The sequence below is a fragment of the Chlorocebus sabaeus genome, chromosome 8 (assembly GCF_047675955.1).
Source record: "Chlorocebus sabaeus isolate Y175 chromosome 8, mChlSab1.0.hap1, whole genome shotgun sequence".
Taxonomy (NCBI): Eukaryota; Metazoa; Chordata; class Mammalia; order Primates; family Cercopithecidae; genus Chlorocebus; species Chlorocebus sabaeus.
In genome coordinates this window covers 147,760,452-147,779,207 of record NC_132911.1, presented here as the reverse complement: position 1 = coordinate 147,779,207, position 18,756 = coordinate 147,760,452, and the positions used below count along the sequence as shown (strand labels likewise).

Below are 18,756 nucleotides of genomic sequence, written 5' to 3'. Positions count from 1 at the left end.
GCACAGGACGCGCCCCCAACACCCCGTACTGCCGGCGGCGCGCAAGCCCAGACAGCGGCTGACTGCAGGGTGGGCGGTGCTGGTGAAGCCGCAAGGACGCGAGCGGGTTGGGGAGTCTGCTAGGCGCTGCCCCCACGAGAGTCGGACCCGCAGTGCACCGCCCCGGAGGGAGGCAGGTAGCCCTACAGCCGGAGGAGAGCAGAGCAGATGCCCGACAGCAGGCCGAGCTGGTCGGGGCAGCGAGATATCGCCCCCTGGAAGGCCCGCAGGAGTCAGAGGTGATGAGCCGGGCAGTATCGCGGGAAACCCACCCCGGATATTCGACGTGGGTCCTTTTCTGTTTTCCCTAAGTGTCGGCTGGTCTGAGAAATAAAGGGAAAGAGTACAAAAGAGAGAAATTTTAAAGCTGAGTGTCCGGGGGAGACATCCCATGTCGGCAGGTTCCGTGATGACCCCCAGCCATAAAACCAGCAAGTTTTTATTAGCAATTTTCAAAAGGGAGGGAGTGTACGAATAGGGTGTGGGTCACTGAGATCACATGCTTCAAGGGCGACAAAAGATCACAAAGCAGAAGGTCATGGCGAAACTAGAATCACTAATGAATTTCCATGTCCGGCTGTGCACGCATTGTCAGGGTTCAAGAGCAGAGAACCGGTCTGACTAGAATTCGCCAGGCTGGAACTTCCTAATCCTAGCAAGCCTAGGGGCGCTGCAGGAGACTAGGGCATGTTTCATCCCCTAATCCTAGCAAGCTGGGGGAGCTGCAGGAAACTAGGGCACTTCATCCCCATCTACATCTGCATAAGGCAGACACCCCCAGAGCGGCCATTTCAGAGGCCTCCCCTAGGAATGCATTCTTTTCCCCCAGGGCTGTTAATTATTAATATTCCTTACTGGGGAAATATGGCTCTGTCCTGCCTGGCCCACAGGCAGCCAGACTTTAAGGTTATCTCCCTTGTTCCCTCAAGATCGCTGTTACCCTGTTCTTTTTTCCAGGTGCCCAGATTTCATATTGTTTAAACACACATGCCTTAAACGAACAATCTGTGCAGTTAACGCAATCATCACAGGGTCATGAGCTGACATACATCCTCAGCTTATGAAGATGATGGGATTAAGAGATTAAAGACAGGCATAGGAAATCACAAGAGTATTGATTGGGGAAGGGATAAATGTCCATGAAATCTTTTTTTTTTTGAGACGGAGCCTCACTCTGTCGCCCAGGCTGGAGTGCAGTGGCGCAATCTCAGCTCATTGCAAGCTCTGCCTCCCGGGTTTACCCCATTCTCCTGCCTCAGCCTCCCGAGTAGCTGGTACTACAGGCACCCGCCACCTCGCCCAGCTAGTTTTTGTATTTTTTTTTAGTAGAGACAGGGTTTCACCGTGTTAGCCAGGATGGTCTCGATCTCCTGACCTCGTGATCCACCCGTCTTGGTCTCCCAAAGTGCTGGGATTACAGGCTTGAGCCACCGCGCCTGGCCGTCCATGAAATCTTTACAATTTATGTTCTGTCATGGCTTTAGCGGGTACCTCTGTTCGGGGTCCCTGACTTCCCACAACAGGGCAGGTGGGTGGAAAGCCGGCGGCGGTCAGAGAATGGATGCCAAGCGAGACTGCCAATGACTCAGGACGTCCCAGTGGAGTCACAGCATGAGCCCAGCACCAAGGTTTTCTGAGTCAGATGACCGCAGAGATGCTGATGGCACTACTGGCCAAAATGGGCTTCACTAGAGCTGGGGTGTGTGCAGTACAAAGTAGGGGAGCATACTGTCCCTGTCCAGGCCAAGAGATCCTTGGAATATTAGGGGAGAAGCAGCCCCAGGGTCCACACTGCAGGGGCTGGTAGTCAGGGCTCCGGCAGGTCTGTGGGCCAGAGGTGAATGAAGGGGTAGTTTGCTCAAGAAGAGGATGCACTTTGGGAAGGTGAGGTGGGAGGATCCTTTGAGACCAGCCTGGACAACAAAATGAGACCCAGTCTCTACATACAAAAAAATTCTTTTTAAATTAGCCAGGTAGGTGGGACATGCCTGTAGTCTTAGTTCAGGAGGCCAAAGTGGGAGGATCACTTGAGCCTAGGAAATTGAGACTGCAGTGAGCCATGATCCCACCACTGCACTCCAGCCTGAGCACAGAGCAAGACTATGTCTCAACAAATAAATAGTGGTGGGCAGAGAGAAGGGTCAAAACTGAAGACTCCATGTGAGAACAATTTTTTTTAATTTTTTTATTTTTGAGACAGAGTCTTGCTGTCATCCAGGCTGGAGTGCAATGGTGCTATCTTGGCTAACTGTGACCTTCATCTCTGGTTCAAGTGATTCTCCTGCCCCAGCCTCCCTAGTAGCTGGGACTACAGGTACCTGCCACCACACTAATTTTTGTATTAGTAGAGATGGGGTTTCACCATGTTGGCCAGGCTGGTCTCGAACTCCTGACCTCAAGTGATCCATGAGAACAGGTAATTTTTGTACTTTTATTTTTTTTAGATGGAGTCTTGCTCTGTCGCCCAGGCTGGAGTGCAGTGGCACGATCTCGGCTCACTGCAACCTCCGCCTCCCCGGTTCAAGAGATTCTCCTGCCTCGGCCTCCTGAGTAACTCAGATTACAGGCATGTGCCACCACCCCCAGCTAATTTTGTATTTTTCGTAGAGACGGGGTTTCACCATGTTGGCCAGGATGGTCTCAAATTCCTGACCTGAAGCAATCCGCCTGCCTCAGCCTCCCAAAGTTCTGGGATTACAGGTGTGAGCCACCATGCCTGGCTGTTGTATTTTTTAGAGCCCAAGGTAAGCAGCAGGAAAAGCCCAAGGGGCTCCAGGCCATAGTCCAGAGGCCATGAGACATGGCCCCCACATCTCTAGGTTGGGTACTCACAGCCAGCTGAGTTCTCCCTCAGCCCTTTGCTCAGGGCCCCGGATGTGCCAGAGTAAGGGTAACAGATTCCTCAGTCCAATGGCCTGGCTCATCTTGCCAGGCCCTGCCTCCTGCTCAGCTGCCTTGAGTCCTTACTGGGACATGTTGCTTTTTCCACCCAGGACCTCCCCCACAGCAATGCCCTAATCCACTGTTCTCTTCAGGGTTTGAATCAGGCTACACAGAGATAGGCAGTTCATGTGTGGGCGAGGGTCCCTGGTCATCCCCAGGAGCTAGCACCAGACCAGGCTCTGCCAGGCTTTACATGGCTCTGAAGTGCTGTTGGGTGATTAACGTACAGTGAGGGTTGTGTGGGCAGAGGAGGGTTTTATTCTGGACATGGGTGGCTGGGTGGTCAGTCCCCCAGCAAGATAGAGGCCTCACGCACATGCTGCCGGACCACTCTGTCCAAGAGGGTGTGCACATCTCGAGCAGCCTGGGCAGCAGCCTCCAACACCCGCTCCAGGTGGTCCTCGTGCAGCCGGGCATCCATCTCAAGCAGCGCAATCTGTCCTGAGGCTGGCAGCAGGGCCAGGGCCAGCTGGGGGCCACCAGCTGCTTCCTCCACATGGCTGAGGTCCGCCAGGGCTGTGCCGTCCACAAAGCCAGCTGAGCACGCACACACAAAGTCTCTCATGGGTATCCCAGCATCCAGCACTGCCAGTGTGGCTGCATTCACACAAGCTGCATAGGTCCCACCATCTGCCTGTAGCACCTGCAGGGACCCCAGGGTGTGAGTCTATCAGACTCTCTCCCCAACCCCATCACACCCACCCCTCCCTGGATTGACGCTGCAGCCGGCTCACCTGCACATAGATATCAATCTGGGAGCGTGGGTGCAGCTGTGTGAGGATGGCTGCCTCGAAAGTCTGGCGGAGCTGCAGGCCCATCTCACAGGACTTCCGGTCCCCATGTGGCCGTCGCTTGCGCTCACCTGTGCTGAAGGTCGCTGAACTATATTGACAGTTCACTAGGGCCCTGTCCGGCAGGGCTCGAGCCCGGGAACCCCGGATCTGGAAGAGGTCGGACACATGAGCCAGGCCCACTCCTTCCAGCTCACACTCCACTGTCCTCTGTGGGTCTGTATCTCCCTCCACTTTCAATGCCTCAGCAAGGGGCAACTACATTACCTCCAAAACAAAGCCCCCTGTTTTGCACTCTCTGTCTTGCATGTGTTGCCCTCTGGCATCTTTTAATTGGCTTCCTTGTGCCCATCCTTGCCCCATTCCCTGCCAACCCAAGTTTACAAACATCAAGGCTGATTCTGTCTCATCTTCACACTCAAATCCTAATTACGTTACAAAGGTTTCACATTACATATGAAATAAAATCCCAAATCATTTCCCTGGTCTACAAAACCCTAATTCCTCACCTCCCCGGGAACTCTCAACCTTATTTGGAGTTATCCCCTCTTTCCCCACCAGCAGTCTTTCTGTTATGCATAAGCGCCTTGCTTGTTTTCACCACCGTGGTCTTCGCCCTCCTGGTTCCCTCCGCCTGGAAAGCAGAGCTCCTACACTCATGCGCTAAACAAACACTCTTTCAATACCTTCGCTGGCCAGGCACAGTTACAGCGCTGGAAACACAGCAATGAAACCAGAAAGTTTTATGTCAAGTTTCTGCCCTTAGGAAGCTTATGTTCTAGCGAGGAAACGGGGGAAAATGCTTAAGCAAAATAGGCATTTGAGATTGTAGGTGCACAAAAGACAAGGGTTTATTGTAGGGAGAGAAGTACCGCGTGGATAAGGTCATCTGGGAAGGAGTGACGTCGGAGTAGAGCTGAGAGGAGAGGGAGCGAGTGGGGGAGTGCCTGGCACGTTGAAGAGCCGCAAAGAGGAGGGAGAGCGCAGGCACAGAGACCGATGAGAAAGGCAGGACCACCGCGCAGCACACTAAAGACTTGCGTTTACTCCGAGTGAGATGCAGTGCAGAGCATCGGCTGTGTGGACTGAGGCGCGCCGGCCGCACCTCTCAAGTCCCCGAACCTCTGCTCAGCCGGGCTGCCCCGCAGCTCCCGCGGTCACGCGATTCCCCATCCCGCACGCCCACTCGCCTCGTGCGGGCCGTAGACCACCGCCAGAGCCTTGGTGTTGCCCTGCTCGATGTAGGCCGAGCCGTCAGCCTGCGCGAACACGCCCATCCGAGCCTGGATCTTGCGCAGCTCCCCGGCGCGCCGACCGTCCACCCGGTAGCCCTGGTCGGACAAGAGCTCCAGCCCCGCCATGCTGCCCGGCCGCCAGCTGCGCTCTCTGCCTAGTTCTCTGATACGCGGGAGAACTACAGCGCCCTGCGGCTCCGACCTCCCCGAATCTACGGTTTCCGGCGGTCCGCCATCACTTCCGGTTCCGGGGAGCTACAGCTCCCCGCGGTCCCGACCTCCCTGGATCTACGGTATCCGGCGGTCCGCTGTCACTTCCGGTCCCGGGGAACTGGAGTTCCTCGCGGCACCGACCTCCCCGGATCTACGGTTTCTGGCGGTTCGGCTCCACTTTTGTCTCCGGGGAACTGCGGTGGCGCTGTCGGGGAAGCAGCGGTTGAGCCCGCAGCCGTTCCCGGAGCTGTGCCACGGGTGCCAGGAGGTGGGCGCCCGCTGAAGGAGGAATTCCCGTCACGCCCTCGGGACCAGTGGTGCCTGCATTCAGCCCTTCCCCGCGCCCCAAGTGTGGAAGTGGAAGGATGAACCCAGTGGGTTGCGACCCTGACAGGAGAAGGCATTGAGCGGTCCTAGGAAAGTGACCAGGCTGGTGTCCCAGGATGGTCCACACCTGGCACCTCTCCAGTCCTCTCATGCCCTCCCTTTACACCGAGCTTCCACACTGCAGTCGAGTGGGCCTCCGTTTTCCCTTTGAGGATGCAGATTTCCTCATCCTTTCCAGAGAGGGGTTGTGTGTCTCTCTCTTGCCACTTAACCTCAGCGGCTTCAAATAGCAATCATTCTATTATTATGTACTGTAGTCTTGGGTTATCTAGGCTCAGCTAGGTAGTTTGCACGTAGGCTCTCTCCTACAGTTGCTGCCAGATGGTGGCTGGGGCTGGAGCCATCCTAAAGCTTTCTCTTTCACATCTTTGGTGGCTGATGCTGGTGGCTGGCCAGGACCTCATCTGTGGCTGTCAGGCAGCACACCTACCTGTGGCTTCTTCATGCTTCCTTGCAATATGGCAGCTGGGTTCCAAGGGTAGCCTTCCAGGACAACAAGATGGACAACATGTGCATGATATTTTTAGGACCTAGCCTCAGAAGTCACATAGTGTCCCTCCTGCCAGACTCTGTGGGTGAAGGCAGTCAGACACATCTACCCAGGCTTAAGGGATGGGGACAGGGACCCCACCCTTCAGTGGGAGGAGTGTCAATATTAGACTGTAGGAACAGCAGGTGGGCTGGGGAAATGCAGTCTGCTGCAGGGGCGCAAGTTCAGCATCGCCTCAAAGGTGGTTATGCTCTCCTGAAAGACTGAAAGGCATGAGAATGAGTGAGCAAGCCACAGCCCTGCGGCTGCAGCTGGTATGAGGCCATGACGGGTCACTATCCTCTGCCACTGGCCACCACCGATTCCCCACCCTTGGCTCTGCAGCCAGACACTGCATACTGTGGAGCAGCCCAGGCCCTTCTCCCCTTGCAGTCTGAGCTCTTCCTGTCCCTGTTCTTACTGGGTCGTTTTGTTTGTTTGTTTTGTTTTTTTGAGATGGAGTCTCACTCTGTCACCCAGGCTGGAGTGCTGTGGCACAGTATCAGCGCACTGCTCCCTCCACCTCCTGGGTCTAAGTGATTCTTGTATCTCAGCCTCCCAAGTAGCTGGGAAGCTGGGATTACAGGCACCTGCCACTATGCCTGGGTAAGGTTTTTGGTTTTTTTTTTTTTTTTGGAGACGGAGTCTCACTGTCACCCAGGCTGGAGTGCAGAGGCACGATCTCAGCTCACTGCAACCTCCAGCTCCTGGGTTCAAATGATTCTCCTACCTCAGCCTCCCAAGTAGCTGGGATTACAGGCATGCGCCACCATGCCCTGCTGACTTTTTTTTTGTAGTTTTAGTAGAGATGGGGTTTCACCATGTTGATCAGGCTGGTCTTGAACTCCTGACCTCAGGTGATCCACCTGCCTTGGCCTCCTGCCACTGCACCTGGCCATTACTGGGTCATTGTTTCAACTGTCTTCTGACAGTCCTTGCCACATGCAGGAAGACTAGACATCCAGGGAGCTCTGTGGACTGCCCACCCTAGTTGTGTAGCAGTGACCATAGCAACTCAGGAAAATGAGGACGATGTTGGTATTCAGCCTAAGGAGCCCAAAGTAGGCCAGTGATAGCTGCTACTTCAAGATCAGTGGAACCTTTGCTGTGTTCCCTGGTGGAAGTATTCACCTTCAGGAACTAGGCCTCCAACCTGGCAGCATTGCAGGTTTAGGATTATGGGGCCACTGCTACCTCACACCTTTGGTTCTCTGATCCTCGTACTCCAGCTTTAGGGTACACACATGGGTCGATTTAAATTTTGGAGGCCTAAAGCTTATACAAATTCAGGGGCCATGAGAAGTATCCTCAAGATCCCTCCGGAATAATCAGTTTGCTAGAAGGACTCACTATAGACTTACGGCTAAGATTATTACACAGAGAAGATAATAAGTCTGAATCAGCAAAGAGAAAAGGTGCATGGGATGAATTCCACAGGAAATCAGGTGTAAGCTGGCCAAGTCCTCTCCTGGTGGACTCCACAGGAAGAAGCTGGAGCTGTGTGTGTGAAATGCTGTCTGCCAGGGAAGCTTCTTAGACACTCAGCACCCTGGGGTTTTATGGAGGGAAGGTTACATACACAGTCTGTGCCAAGCATGTGCCCAAATTCCAGACCCCCAGAAGCAACACAGGCGTTCAGCATGAGCCATGTTTGTACAAACAGTCTAGGCACAGTGAGACACGCTTTCCAGAGAATGGAGGGAACCATCCCCAAACCCAAATTCCCAGACACCAACTCTTCAAGCTTGCCTGTGAAGAAGAGCTTCTCAGGCCTGCCGTTAACTCATCTACGCAGTCTTCTTTTGAAACATAAGACAAAATTATACATCCAAAACTAAGTGAATAGTGAGAAAAGAAGCCCCAACACAAACATTTTAAAAGTTGACAAATACTACAAACATCACAAAATGCAGAAAACCTACAGGTTTCCCCTACATTTCTTTGATGCATTCTCTGATGCTCTCTTAAAATGACAACACTTTTTTTTTTTTTGGAGACGGAGTCTTACTCTGTTCCCCAGGCTGGAGTGCAGTGGCACGATCTCGGCTCACTGCAAGCTCCGCCTCCTGGGTTCATGCCATTCTCCTGTCTCAGCCTCCCGAGTAGCTGGGACTACAGGCACCCTTCACCACGCCTGGCTAATTTTTTTTTTTATTTTTAGTAGAGACGGGGTTTCACCGTGTTAGCCAGGGTGATCTCAATCTCCTGACCTCATGATCTGCCCGCCTCGGCCTCCCAAAGTGCTGGGATTACAGGCTTGAGCCACCACGCCCGGATGACAACACTTTTTATAACGTAACCTCCTATATGTAGAAAGAAGGCGGCAGATGCGGTGACTCGCACCTGTAATCCCAACACTTTTGGGAGGCAGAGGCAGGTGGATCACTTCAGTCTAGGGGTTCAAGATCAGCCTGGAAAACATGGCAAAACCCCATCTCTACAAAAAATACAAAAAATTAGCTGGACATGGTGGTGCATACCTGTGGTCCTAGCTACTTGGGAGGCTGAGGTGGGAGGATCACTTCAGCCGGGGAGGTCAAGGCTGCAGTAAGCTGTGGTCCTACCACTGCACTCCAGCCTGGGCAACAGAATGATATGCTGTCAAAACAAAAAACAAACAAAAACCAAGAAAGAAAATGATTTAGTTTCTCCTCTCACATGTTTGATCAAAATTTAATTTTATTATTTATAGTTAAGTTGCTTTCAGGTAAAAGCTCCTTTGGGTAATATGTACATTTTTAGAATTGTCATTAAATTTGAGGAAATCGCTTATCAGATTTTTTCCACATGTGAGCCATAACAGTTCAGGTGTTGGCTGGGTGAGGTAGCTCATTCCTGTAATCCCAACACTCTGGGAAACTGAGGCAGGAGGATCGCTTGAGGCCAGGTGTCCAAGACCAGCCTGGGCAGCATAGTGATACACTATCTCTACAAAAAAAAAAATTAAAAATTAGCTGGGCGTGGTGGCACATGCCTGTAGTTCCACCTATTTGAGAGACTGAGACGGGAGGTTGGCCTGAGCCGAGGGAGTTCAAGGCTGCTGTGAGCTATGAGCTATGATCGCTCCACTACACTCCTGCCCGTACCACGGAGTGAGGCTTTGTCTCAAGAAACAAACAAAAAACCCCAGAACCCTCCCCCCAAATAAAAATGAATTTGAGTTTGGGTTTTCTTGCTTGTGACTACTCTTAGATCCTCTTTGAGTTGACGCTTGGCCAATTTCATCAGCTTGTTGTGTTAACATGCAGCTGAGGGAGATAGTTGGGTGTTTCTGGAAGCCATTTCTACACCAGAATGACTAGTGATAGCATAACTGTATCAGGAAGTGACTGTTCCCACCAAGCCCAAGCAAAACGTACCCTCAACTCAGCCTCCCAGGAGCTGGACCCCACAACGCCCCCTCCAGCTCTGTGCAGCAGGGGAGGGGGTAACTGATGGCAGGTTGTAGGGGGAAGAGACAGTTTTAGCTGGTTGTGGTTAAAATATCTCACTTTTGCAAATTTTATGAAATATATGACTTGACTCTGTAAATAGTTTGCTGGGGCCCAAGCTGGGAAGGGGCTGTGGGACTGAGGATCCTGGAACAGATTCCCGAGATTCCTGGTGAACCTGTTTCTCGAGCTCCAACTTCTTAGGGCAACACAGGCGCATCCCAGCAGGAGTGCCCCGCCCTGGAAGGGGCTGACATCCAGCTGGCAGCAGGGCAGGGCCTTCAGCAGACTGTGCCACTATTCTGTTGGGCCGAGAAGGGTTTGAGAGACCAGTGAGTCCCAGGGACGTGAGCTCATTGCCACACGGTAGGCGCTAAGGTGGGTTGTTAGGATTTTTTTTTTTTTTTTTTTTTTGACATATAGTCTCACTCTGTTGCCCAGGCTAGAGTGCAATGGCACAATCTGGGATCATTGCAACCTCCGCCTCCCGTGTTCAAGCGATTCTCATGTCTCAGCCTCCTGAGTAGCTGGGATTACAGGTGCATGCCACCGTGCCTGGCTAATTTTTGTATTTTTAGTGGAGATGGGGTTTCACCATGTGGACCAGGCTGGCCTCAAACTCCTGACCTAGTGATCTGCCTGCCTTGGCCTCCCAAAGTGGTAGGATTACAGGTGTGAGCCACTGCAGTGGGCCGGTCATTAGTATTTAGCATGGTCCAGTGGGAGGTAAGCTTGGGATAGAGGTGGAGGAGCTACAGGCAGGAAGAGCAAAGTTGGTTCAGAGTAGGTGTCGGTTCTGGGAAGAACAAATCGCTGCTCCTCCAGGGGGAGGGGCCTGAGGTCTTTGTTGTTGTTGTTGTTTTTTGAGACTGAGTCTCGTTCTGTTGCTCATGCTGGAGTGCAGTGGCGCGATCTCAACTCACTGCAACCTTCACCTCCTGGGTTCAACCGATTCTCCTGCCTCAGCTTCCCAAGTAGCTGGGATTACAGGTGCCTGCCACCATGCCTGGCTAATTTTTGTATTTTTTAGTAGAGATAGGGTTTCACCATGCAGGCCAAGCTGGTCTCCTGACCTCAGGTGACCCGCCCGCCTCGGCCTCCCAAAGTGCTGGGATTACAGGCGTGACCCACCGCATCCGGCCCAAATTTATTTTATTTTTTAATTTTTTTGAGACAACATCTCACTCTGTCACCTAGGCTGGAGTGCAGTGGCACGATCTTGGCTCTCTGCAGCCTCAACCTCCTGGGCTTAAGAAATCCTCCCACCTCAGCCTCCCTGGTAGCTGGGATTACAGGTGTGTGCCACTACCCCCAGATACTTTTTTTGTGTTTTTTTGCAGAGATGGGATCTCGTTATGTTGCCCAGGCTGGCCCTGAACTCGTAGGCTCAAGTGATCCTCCTGCCTTGGCCTCCTAAAGTGCTGGGATCACAGGCATGAGCCACCGCACCCGACCAATATGTACAATATGCATGTATCAATAAAAAATATAAAGAGTCCCACTATCCTCTTTCTTTGTCTCATCATTTTTGTAGAAAATTGGACACTTTAGGCTGGGTGAGGTGGCTCACGCCTGTAATCCCAACACTTTAGGAGGCTGAGGCGGGAGGTCAGGAGTTCGAGACCAGCCTGGTCAACATGGTGAAATCCTGTCTCTACTGAAAATACAAAAAATTAGCCATGTGTGGTGGCACGCACCTGTAATCCTAGGCACGTGCCTGTAATCCCAGCTACTTGGGAGGCTGAGGCGGAAGAAGCACTGGAACCCAGGAGGCGGAGGTTGCACAGTGAGCCGAGATCGCGCCACTGCACTCCAGCCTGGGAGACAGAGCGAGACTCCTCAAAAAAAACAAAAAAAACAAAAAGAAAAAAACCTGCATACTTTTTTTTTTTTTTTTCCACCAGTTGTCAAATGATCCTTTATTGAAATACTTTCCTTTGTGCTTAACTGGCTGGGCATTCCACAGCACCACTGTTGATGTCATCTATGATGTCATGAGGGTGGCGGCCATCAACATTACAGCCCACAGACTGGGCAGTCCCCAGGATCTCTTTAATGGTTCCAGAGAGTTCTCTGGCTAAGGATCGGTGCCGCATCTGTCGAGCAATGTTGATGATCTCATCAAAAGTGATATTCCCACTGTGTTTAATGTTTTTCTGTTTCTTTCTGTCTCTTGGTGGCTCCTTGAGGGCTTTGATGATCAGGGCAGAGGCAGAAGGCACCACCTCAATCTGGGCCTGTCTGTTCTGAATGGTCAGTTTCACTGTAATCCTCAGGCCCTTCCAGTCACCCGTTGCCTTGGCAATGTCATCACCAACCTTTTTCGGAGACAGACCCAAGGGGCCGATCTTGGGGGCCAGCGCAGAAGTGGCGCCGACTTCACCTCCGGTGCACCTCAGGTATACGACTTTGATCTCGTTGGGGTCGAACTTCGGCGGCATGGTGGAGGCAGCTGGTGTCGGATGAACCCGGATTCGGGACGACCGAAGAAGTTGCACCTTAGCCCCCTCCGAGCCGAAAGCCTAGAGCAAAAACCTGGATACTTTAGAGCGTATATCACATCAACTCTGGGTTAGGATTGGCCAATGGCGCTTGTGATTTTGCTCCTGTTTTTTCATGTTGTTCAGTGGCTCACCTGGGCCAGTTCCATGTGTCTCTTTCCCCCACGGTGTGTAGCTTCTAATATTTCTGCTCAGCTCCCCGCTCCTCCTTATTTTTAAGAACTTCTGGCTTCCTAGAAATCACGCCTGGGTCAGCCTAGTTTAGCGCTCACCACCAATTGGTCAAAGGTCGTGTTTAACTTCCCCAAGCCAATGAGGCTCCTGTAGGTCCCCCAATTTCTCTGAAAAAAATTTTTTTTTTCGAGACGGAATTTTGCTGCTGTTGCCCAGGCTGGAGCGCAATGGAGCGACCTCGGCTCACTGCACCTTCTGCCTCCCAGGTTCAAGGGATTCCCCTGCCTCAGCCTCCCGAGTAGCTGAGATTGCAGGCACACGCCACTATGCCCAGCTAATTTTTTGTTTTTGTTTTTCTTTTTTTTTTTGAGACGGAGTCTCGCTCTGTCACCCAGGCTGGAGTGCAGTGGCCGGATCTCAGCTCACTGCAAGCTCCGCCTCCTGGGTTTACGCCATTCTCCTGCCTCAGTCTCCCAAGTAGCTGGGACTACAGGTGCCCGCCACCACGCCCGGCTAGTTTTCTGTATTTTTTTTTTTTTTAGTAGAGACGGGGTTTTACCATCTTAGCCAGGATGGTCTCGATATCCTGACCTCATGATCCACACGTCTCGGCCTCCCAAAGTGCTAGGATTACAGGCTTGAGCCACTGTACCCGGCCCATTTTTTGTATTTTTAATAGAGATGTGGTTTCACCATTTTGGTCAGACTGATCTTGAACTCCTGACCTCAGGTGATCCACCCACCTCAGCCTCCCAAAGTGCTGAGATTACAGGCATGAGCTACACACCCAGTCCCAATTTTTTTTTTTTTTTGAGATGGAGTCTCAGTCTGTTGCCCAGGCTGGAGTGCAGTAGTGTGATCTTGGCTCACTGCAACCTCCACCTCCTGGGTTCAAGCAATTCTCCTGCCTCAGCCTCCCAAGTAGCTGGGATTACAGGCACCCGCCACCATACCTGGCTCAATTTTTCATTTTTAGTAGAGACAGGGTTTCTCCATGTTGACCAGGCTGGTCTTGAACTCCTGACCTCAAGTGATCCACCCACCTCAGCCTCCCAAGGTGCTAAGATTATAGGCGTGAGTCACTGCGCCCAACCTTCTCCCAATTTCTTTCTGTGTCCTGACCAAAAATCAGAGGTCCTTGACCATTATGTGACTCATCAGCCACAGGTTTTTTTCCAGCAGGTTTGAACCCACACTGGGACCTTGAACATTCCCAGGCACTAATAAAGGTATCTGGGTTTACAAGAAAGAAACTGGCCTGGCCCTGAGCCAAATGCTTTAAACCCACACAAAAACTCCGTACCCCGGCCCCCTTGCTGCGGGTACACCCAGGCAGAACACCCCTTTTCTCTCGCTGCCTGTTTCAAGGACTGCTGCCGCTCTCTGTCCTTGAGTTCCCCTCATTAATGCTCTGGACTAGTCACCCTGGGGTTTAGTGCTTCTTCCTTTGGAATCCCAGTAGGCTTCATCTTGTGACAGCTCGGGGCACTCCCTTGGGGGAACTCCCATGCTGCTGAGTTTGGGGTGACTCCAGCCTGGGGTTCGGTGGGATGAAGCAACTCCGTCCTTTGCTGGTGGATGTGTATGTGGTTGGAAAGTTTTCCAGTCTGCTCTGCATTCAGCAAGTGTGATGGGCTAAATAACGACCCGAAGATACTCAGGTCCGAATCACTGAAGCCTAAGAATGTACCTCATTTGGCACAAAAGACTTTGCAGATGTGATGAAGTGAAGGAGCCTGAGATGGGGAGGTGATCCTGGGTGACCCAGGTGGGTCCCAGGATGGGTCCCTATAGGAGGGAAATGGAGGGAGATTTGACTACAGGAGAAGAGAAGGTTGTGGGATCGCCTGGGTAGAGATCAGAGTGATGCGGCTGCAAGCCAAGGAGTGCCAGCTCACACCAGGAGCTGGAAGAGGCAAGGCACATGCTTTCCTCTGGAACCTCCAGAAGGAACCATTAGTGTAAAAGCCTTGATTTGAGCCCTATAAGACTCATCTTGGACTTTCAGTCTCCAGGACTGTAAGCTAGTAAGTTTCTGTTGTTTTAAATCTGCAAGTTTGTGGTGATTTGTGAGGGCAGCAATAGACAGCCAGCATGCCCAACCACTCAGCCTGGGTGCAGCCTGGCACCCAGGTGCAGCGGCTTCTGGACACCCAGGGGTGAATGCAGTATCTGCAGGGTCCTTTCTTTGTCATCTCTGTCCCTGGTTTTCAGCTACACTCCAGGCTGGCCTGCCATTTAATTTGCTGCTGTCAGCTTTTTCCTAATTGCTTACTGAGCTTCCCACAGCCTGCCATGCACCTTAGGCACGATTTTCCCACACTGTGCTTCCTAAGGAAGGCGGCCCCATGCAGCTACCAGCCCTGCCACCGCCTCTCACTGGGGCAGCATCTGTGGACCTGGGGTTGGGCATGGTGGCCTCTGCTTCTCCCAGAGTGAGACCCCTGTGCTGCAGCAGGTGTTGGGGGACGGGAGGCCTCGTCTTCTCTGCGTGTTCCTCCCTGTGTGGTGCCTCTGCCTGCAGCCGGGAGCCGGGAGGAAGGAACCCTTGTTCTCAGCTGCACCTCCTGGAGTAGGGTTTTTATGACAGGGAGCCAGGGAGCAGTGGGGAGCAGGCTGAGCTCAAGCCCCACAGAGTCCCCTGTTCTGACCACGGCTTAGTAGATCTTCTTGAATAAATGCTTCTTGCTTTGCTGTATGTCCCTCAGTCAGTTTCCAAGGCGAGAGGGCTGCACAGCCCGCTGGATGTCCTGCCCTGTGTGGGGTCCCAGGTGGAGGCCTGGAGCACACAGAGTGTCTCTTCCCCACCCTCTTCCTGCACAGGCCAGTCAGATTCCAGAGCATGAGAACTGGACTTGCCTCCCAAGGGCCAGGGCAGCATGTTCATCTAAAGCGGCAGCATGGTGGTGGTGTCAACTGAAGAATGGCGAGGTTCATACATTTGGAAAGGAGAGCTTTATTTCTCATAAAGGGTTGCAGCCTGCAGGGCGGCCATTCTGACCAGCAGGGAAGTGTAGCCTCCAGTGAGAAGTCAAAAACAGACACTTCATGGGAGGGGCAAGGGGAACAGGAATTTACGCTGAAGGGAGTGGCCAAATATACATATTCAATGAGCTATAAGCGGAGTCATGAATATTTATGAAAGGGGAGCACACAAACGCACAATTGGGCTTCACACCTCCCCATGGGACTCATGTTCAAAAAATGGTGGCATTATCATGATCTGAGGGTGGGGTTTTCAGGTTTCCAGCGTCAAATGGTGCAGCAGAGGACACGAAACCCCTCCCTGTGCTTCCTCTATAGCCACAGAGCCACTCCATGGCCAGTGGTCTCTATCAGGAAGGAATGCAGGCTGGCAGATCGTTTCGGCAGGTTGAACCTCCGCCGCCCAGGTTCAAGCGATTCTCCTGCCTCAGCCTCCCAAGTAGCTGGGCTCACAGGCATCTGCCACCACGCCCGGCTAATTTATGTATTTAGTAGAGATGGGGTTTCACCACGTTAGTCAGGCTAGTCTCAAACTCCTGACCTCAGGTGATCCATCCACCTCAGCCTCCCAAAGTGCTGGGATTACGGTGTGCGCCACTGCACCCAGCCAGCACATTTTCTCTCTTTGTTCATCTGGAACTGTCTTTATTTCACCTTCATTTTCAAAAGTGGTTTTCCTAAATACAGGATTATTGCTCGACAGTGTTTTTCTGACTTTGAGTATGCCATCCTGTTCTCTTCTGGTCTCTGCTGCTGCTTCTGAGGAGTCAGGTGTTAATCTTATTTGGGGTTCTCTTATATGTGATGAATCATTTTTTTTTATCTTGTTACTTTCAAAACTTTTTATTTGTCTTTGCTTTCCAGTATTTTTACCATGATATGTCAGCTCCCGGAACCTGCCCACATTCCTTGCCATGAGACTCCTCCAGCAGTGGAGACTCTGCCCTGGGTGGAATCTCTTTCATGCTTTGAGTTTTTTCACTGGAAAGAGACCTGTCCTTTGAAAGGATCACCTGATTCAGTTAGGCTCACCCAAGACCATCTCCTTTATCCCCCAGCAGTGTCAAGCAACATAACCTAATCGTGGGAGTAAAGTCCGTCTTATTCGCAGTCCTGGGGTGATGCAGGGCACGTACAGCAGGAAATCCTGGAAACCTTCTGATAATTCTGCCTATCACGCTCTACCCTCTGGATTTCAGAGTGTGTGAGTTGGAAGTTGACACTCTGAGCCTCTCATTCTTTTTTTGAGATAGAGTCTCACTCTTGTTGCCGAGGCTGGAGTGCAGTGGTGCGATCTTGGCTCACCCCAACCTCCGCTTCCCAGGTTCAAGCAATTCTTCTGCCTCAGCCTTCCGAGTAACTGGGATTACAGGCATGCACCACCACGCCCAGCTAATTTTGTATTTTTAATAGAGACAGGGTTTCTCCTTGTTGGTCAGGCTGGTCTCAAACTCCCAACCACAGGTGATCCACCCGCCTCAGCTTCCCAAAGTGCTGGGATTACAGGCATGAGCCACCGCGCCCAGCCAAGCCTCTCATTCTTTTGGGGTAGAATCTCTCCAACTATCAGAAATACTCTACTCAGGGCTGGGCTTGGTGGCTCACACTTGTAATCCCAGCACTTTGGGAGGCCTAGGTGGGTGGATCACCTGAGGTCATGAGTTTGAAAACAGCCTGGCTGGAAGGGTGAAACCTTGTCTCTACTAAAAATACAAAAAAATTAGCCAGGTGTGGTGGTACACACCTGTAGTCCTAGCTACTTGGGAGGCTGAGGCAGGAGAATTGCTCGAACCTGGGAGTCGGAGGTTGCAGTGAGCCGAGATGGCACCACTGCACTCCAGCCTGGGTGACAGAGTGAGACTCTGTCTCAAAAAAAAAAAAAGAAAAAAAAAGAAAAACTCTACTTTGGCCAGGTGTGGTGACTCACACCTGTAATTTCAGCACTTTGGGAGAATAAGGCAGGAGGATAACTTGAGGCCAGAAGTTTAAGGCCAGCCTGGGCAACATAGTGAGACCCCAGGCTGGGCACAGTGGCTCATGCCTGTAATCTCAGCACTTTGGGAGGCCGAGGTGGAGGGATCACGAAGTCAGGAGATTGAGACCATCCTGGCTAACACGGTGAAATCCCGTCTCTACTAAAAATACAAAAAAAAAAACAAACAAACAAACAAACAAAAAAAACTAGCTGGGTTTGTAGTCCCAGCTACTCCGGAGGCTGAGGCAGGAGAATGGCGTGAACCCGGGAGGCAGAGCTTGCGTGAGCCGAGATCGCGCCACTGCCCTCCAGTCCGGGGGACAGAGCAAGAGTCCGTGTCAAAACAAACAAACAAACAAACAAACATAGTGAGACCCTGTTTCTACCAAACAAACAAACAAATAAACCTAGCCAGGCATCGTGGTGCATGCATCTGTGGTTCCAGCTACTTAGGAGGCTGAGGTGGGAGGATGACTTGACCCTGGGAGGTCAAGGCTTCAATGAGCTATGGTTGCACCACTGCACTCCAGCCTGAGTGACAGAGTGAGACCCTATCTCAAAAAAAAAAAAAAAAAAGTAAATAAAATAAAAAAAGAAAAATACTCTACTCCAGTTTTTTTCTTAATTATAGGAATTATTTTATTTTATTATGTTTGAGACAGAGTCTCGTTCTGTTGCACAGGCTGGAGTGCAGTGGCGTGATCTCAGCTTACTGCAACCTCTGCCTCCCGGGTTCAAGTGATTCTCCTGCCTCAGCCTCCCAAGTAGCTGGGATTACAGGTGCCTGCCATCACACCTGGCTAATTTTTGTATTTTTTTAGTAGAGACGGGGTTTCACCATGTTGGCCAGGTTGGTCTCGAACTCCTGACCTCAGGTGATCTGCCCGCCTCAGCTTCCCTAAGTGCCGGGATTACAGGTGTGAGCCAACACGCCTGGCCAATAATTACTTAAATTGTCATGATTTCTGTTGGGATTCAGTACAGTTGCCCCCAGTCTCCTGGAGTAGTAGTCTCAGGGGTGCTGCCCCCACTCACAAAGGTGAGGGGCCCTGCGATGGCTTCACTCAAGTAGCCAGGGAAGGGAGCATGAGAATCCCAGGAGAGTCTACAAATCAGCAAGTGGAAACTAGACCCATCAAACAAGCAAAAGAGAAAAATGATGTAAACTACGTAATAATCATAACGTAAGAAAAAGCCAGAAAACCAAAGTAACCGTGCAGAAGTGTCCCTTTAAAGACAGATTGGATAGAAGAAGAAAGTCCTTCATATGATCTAAAATGCAAGCCTACTGTCACCATTGAGGGTGGCTCCCCTGTCCCTGGGGAGGTCTGTCTTTAGGTCCTGGTCCTCAGCCTCTGGTGGGCTACCTGCCCCATCCCCTTCCTTGAGGTTATGGCCCAGATGTGGTGCCTCCTCCAGGGCACCTGCCTGCTTGCTGCGACCTCCATGTGACAATACCAGGGCCCTTTCCCCCCAGAAACAGGCCCAGCCTCCCTTGTGGCAGCTCCAGCACTGCCTGGTGCATCCCTTTGCCTTCAGCCCCCTCCTATGCT

General features: G+C 51.9%; 2 protein-coding genes across 3 annotated transcripts; both read right to left on the bottom strand.

Annotated features, from left to right (window-relative positions):
* Window positions 1-99: 99 nt before the first annotated feature.
* EXOSC4 (exosome component 4) lies at window positions 100-5,472 on the bottom strand. Of its 2 annotated transcripts, none has more exons than XM_073018506.1 (3): window positions 4,964-5,263; window positions 3,717-3,923; window positions 100-3,519 (listed from the first exon to the last, which is right to left on the bottom strand). In XM_073018506.1, the coding sequence occupies exons 1-3, from the start codon at window positions 5,132-5,134 to the stop codon at window positions 3,172-3,174; spliced, it is 726 nt and encodes a 241-aa protein (XP_072874607.1). In that variant the 5' UTR covers window positions 5,135-5,263; the 3' UTR covers window positions 100-3,171. The 2 variants fall into 2 exon arrangements, with proteins under 2 accessions (XP_072874607.1, XP_008000070.1); XM_008001879.3 differs by having other exon boundaries at window positions 3,218-3,625; window positions 4,964-5,472.
* A 5,969-nt stretch (window positions 5,473-11,441) lies between these two features.
* On the bottom strand, window positions 11,442-12,095 carry LOC103237602 (large ribosomal subunit protein uL11). Its single transcript, XM_008001878.3, has one exon. It carries the CDS (start codon window positions 12,007-12,009, stop codon window positions 11,512-11,514), a length of 498 nt encoding a protein of 165 aa, XP_008000069.1. The 5' UTR covers window positions 12,010-12,095; the 3' UTR covers window positions 11,442-11,511.
* Window positions 12,096-18,756: the final 6,661 nt, after the last annotated feature.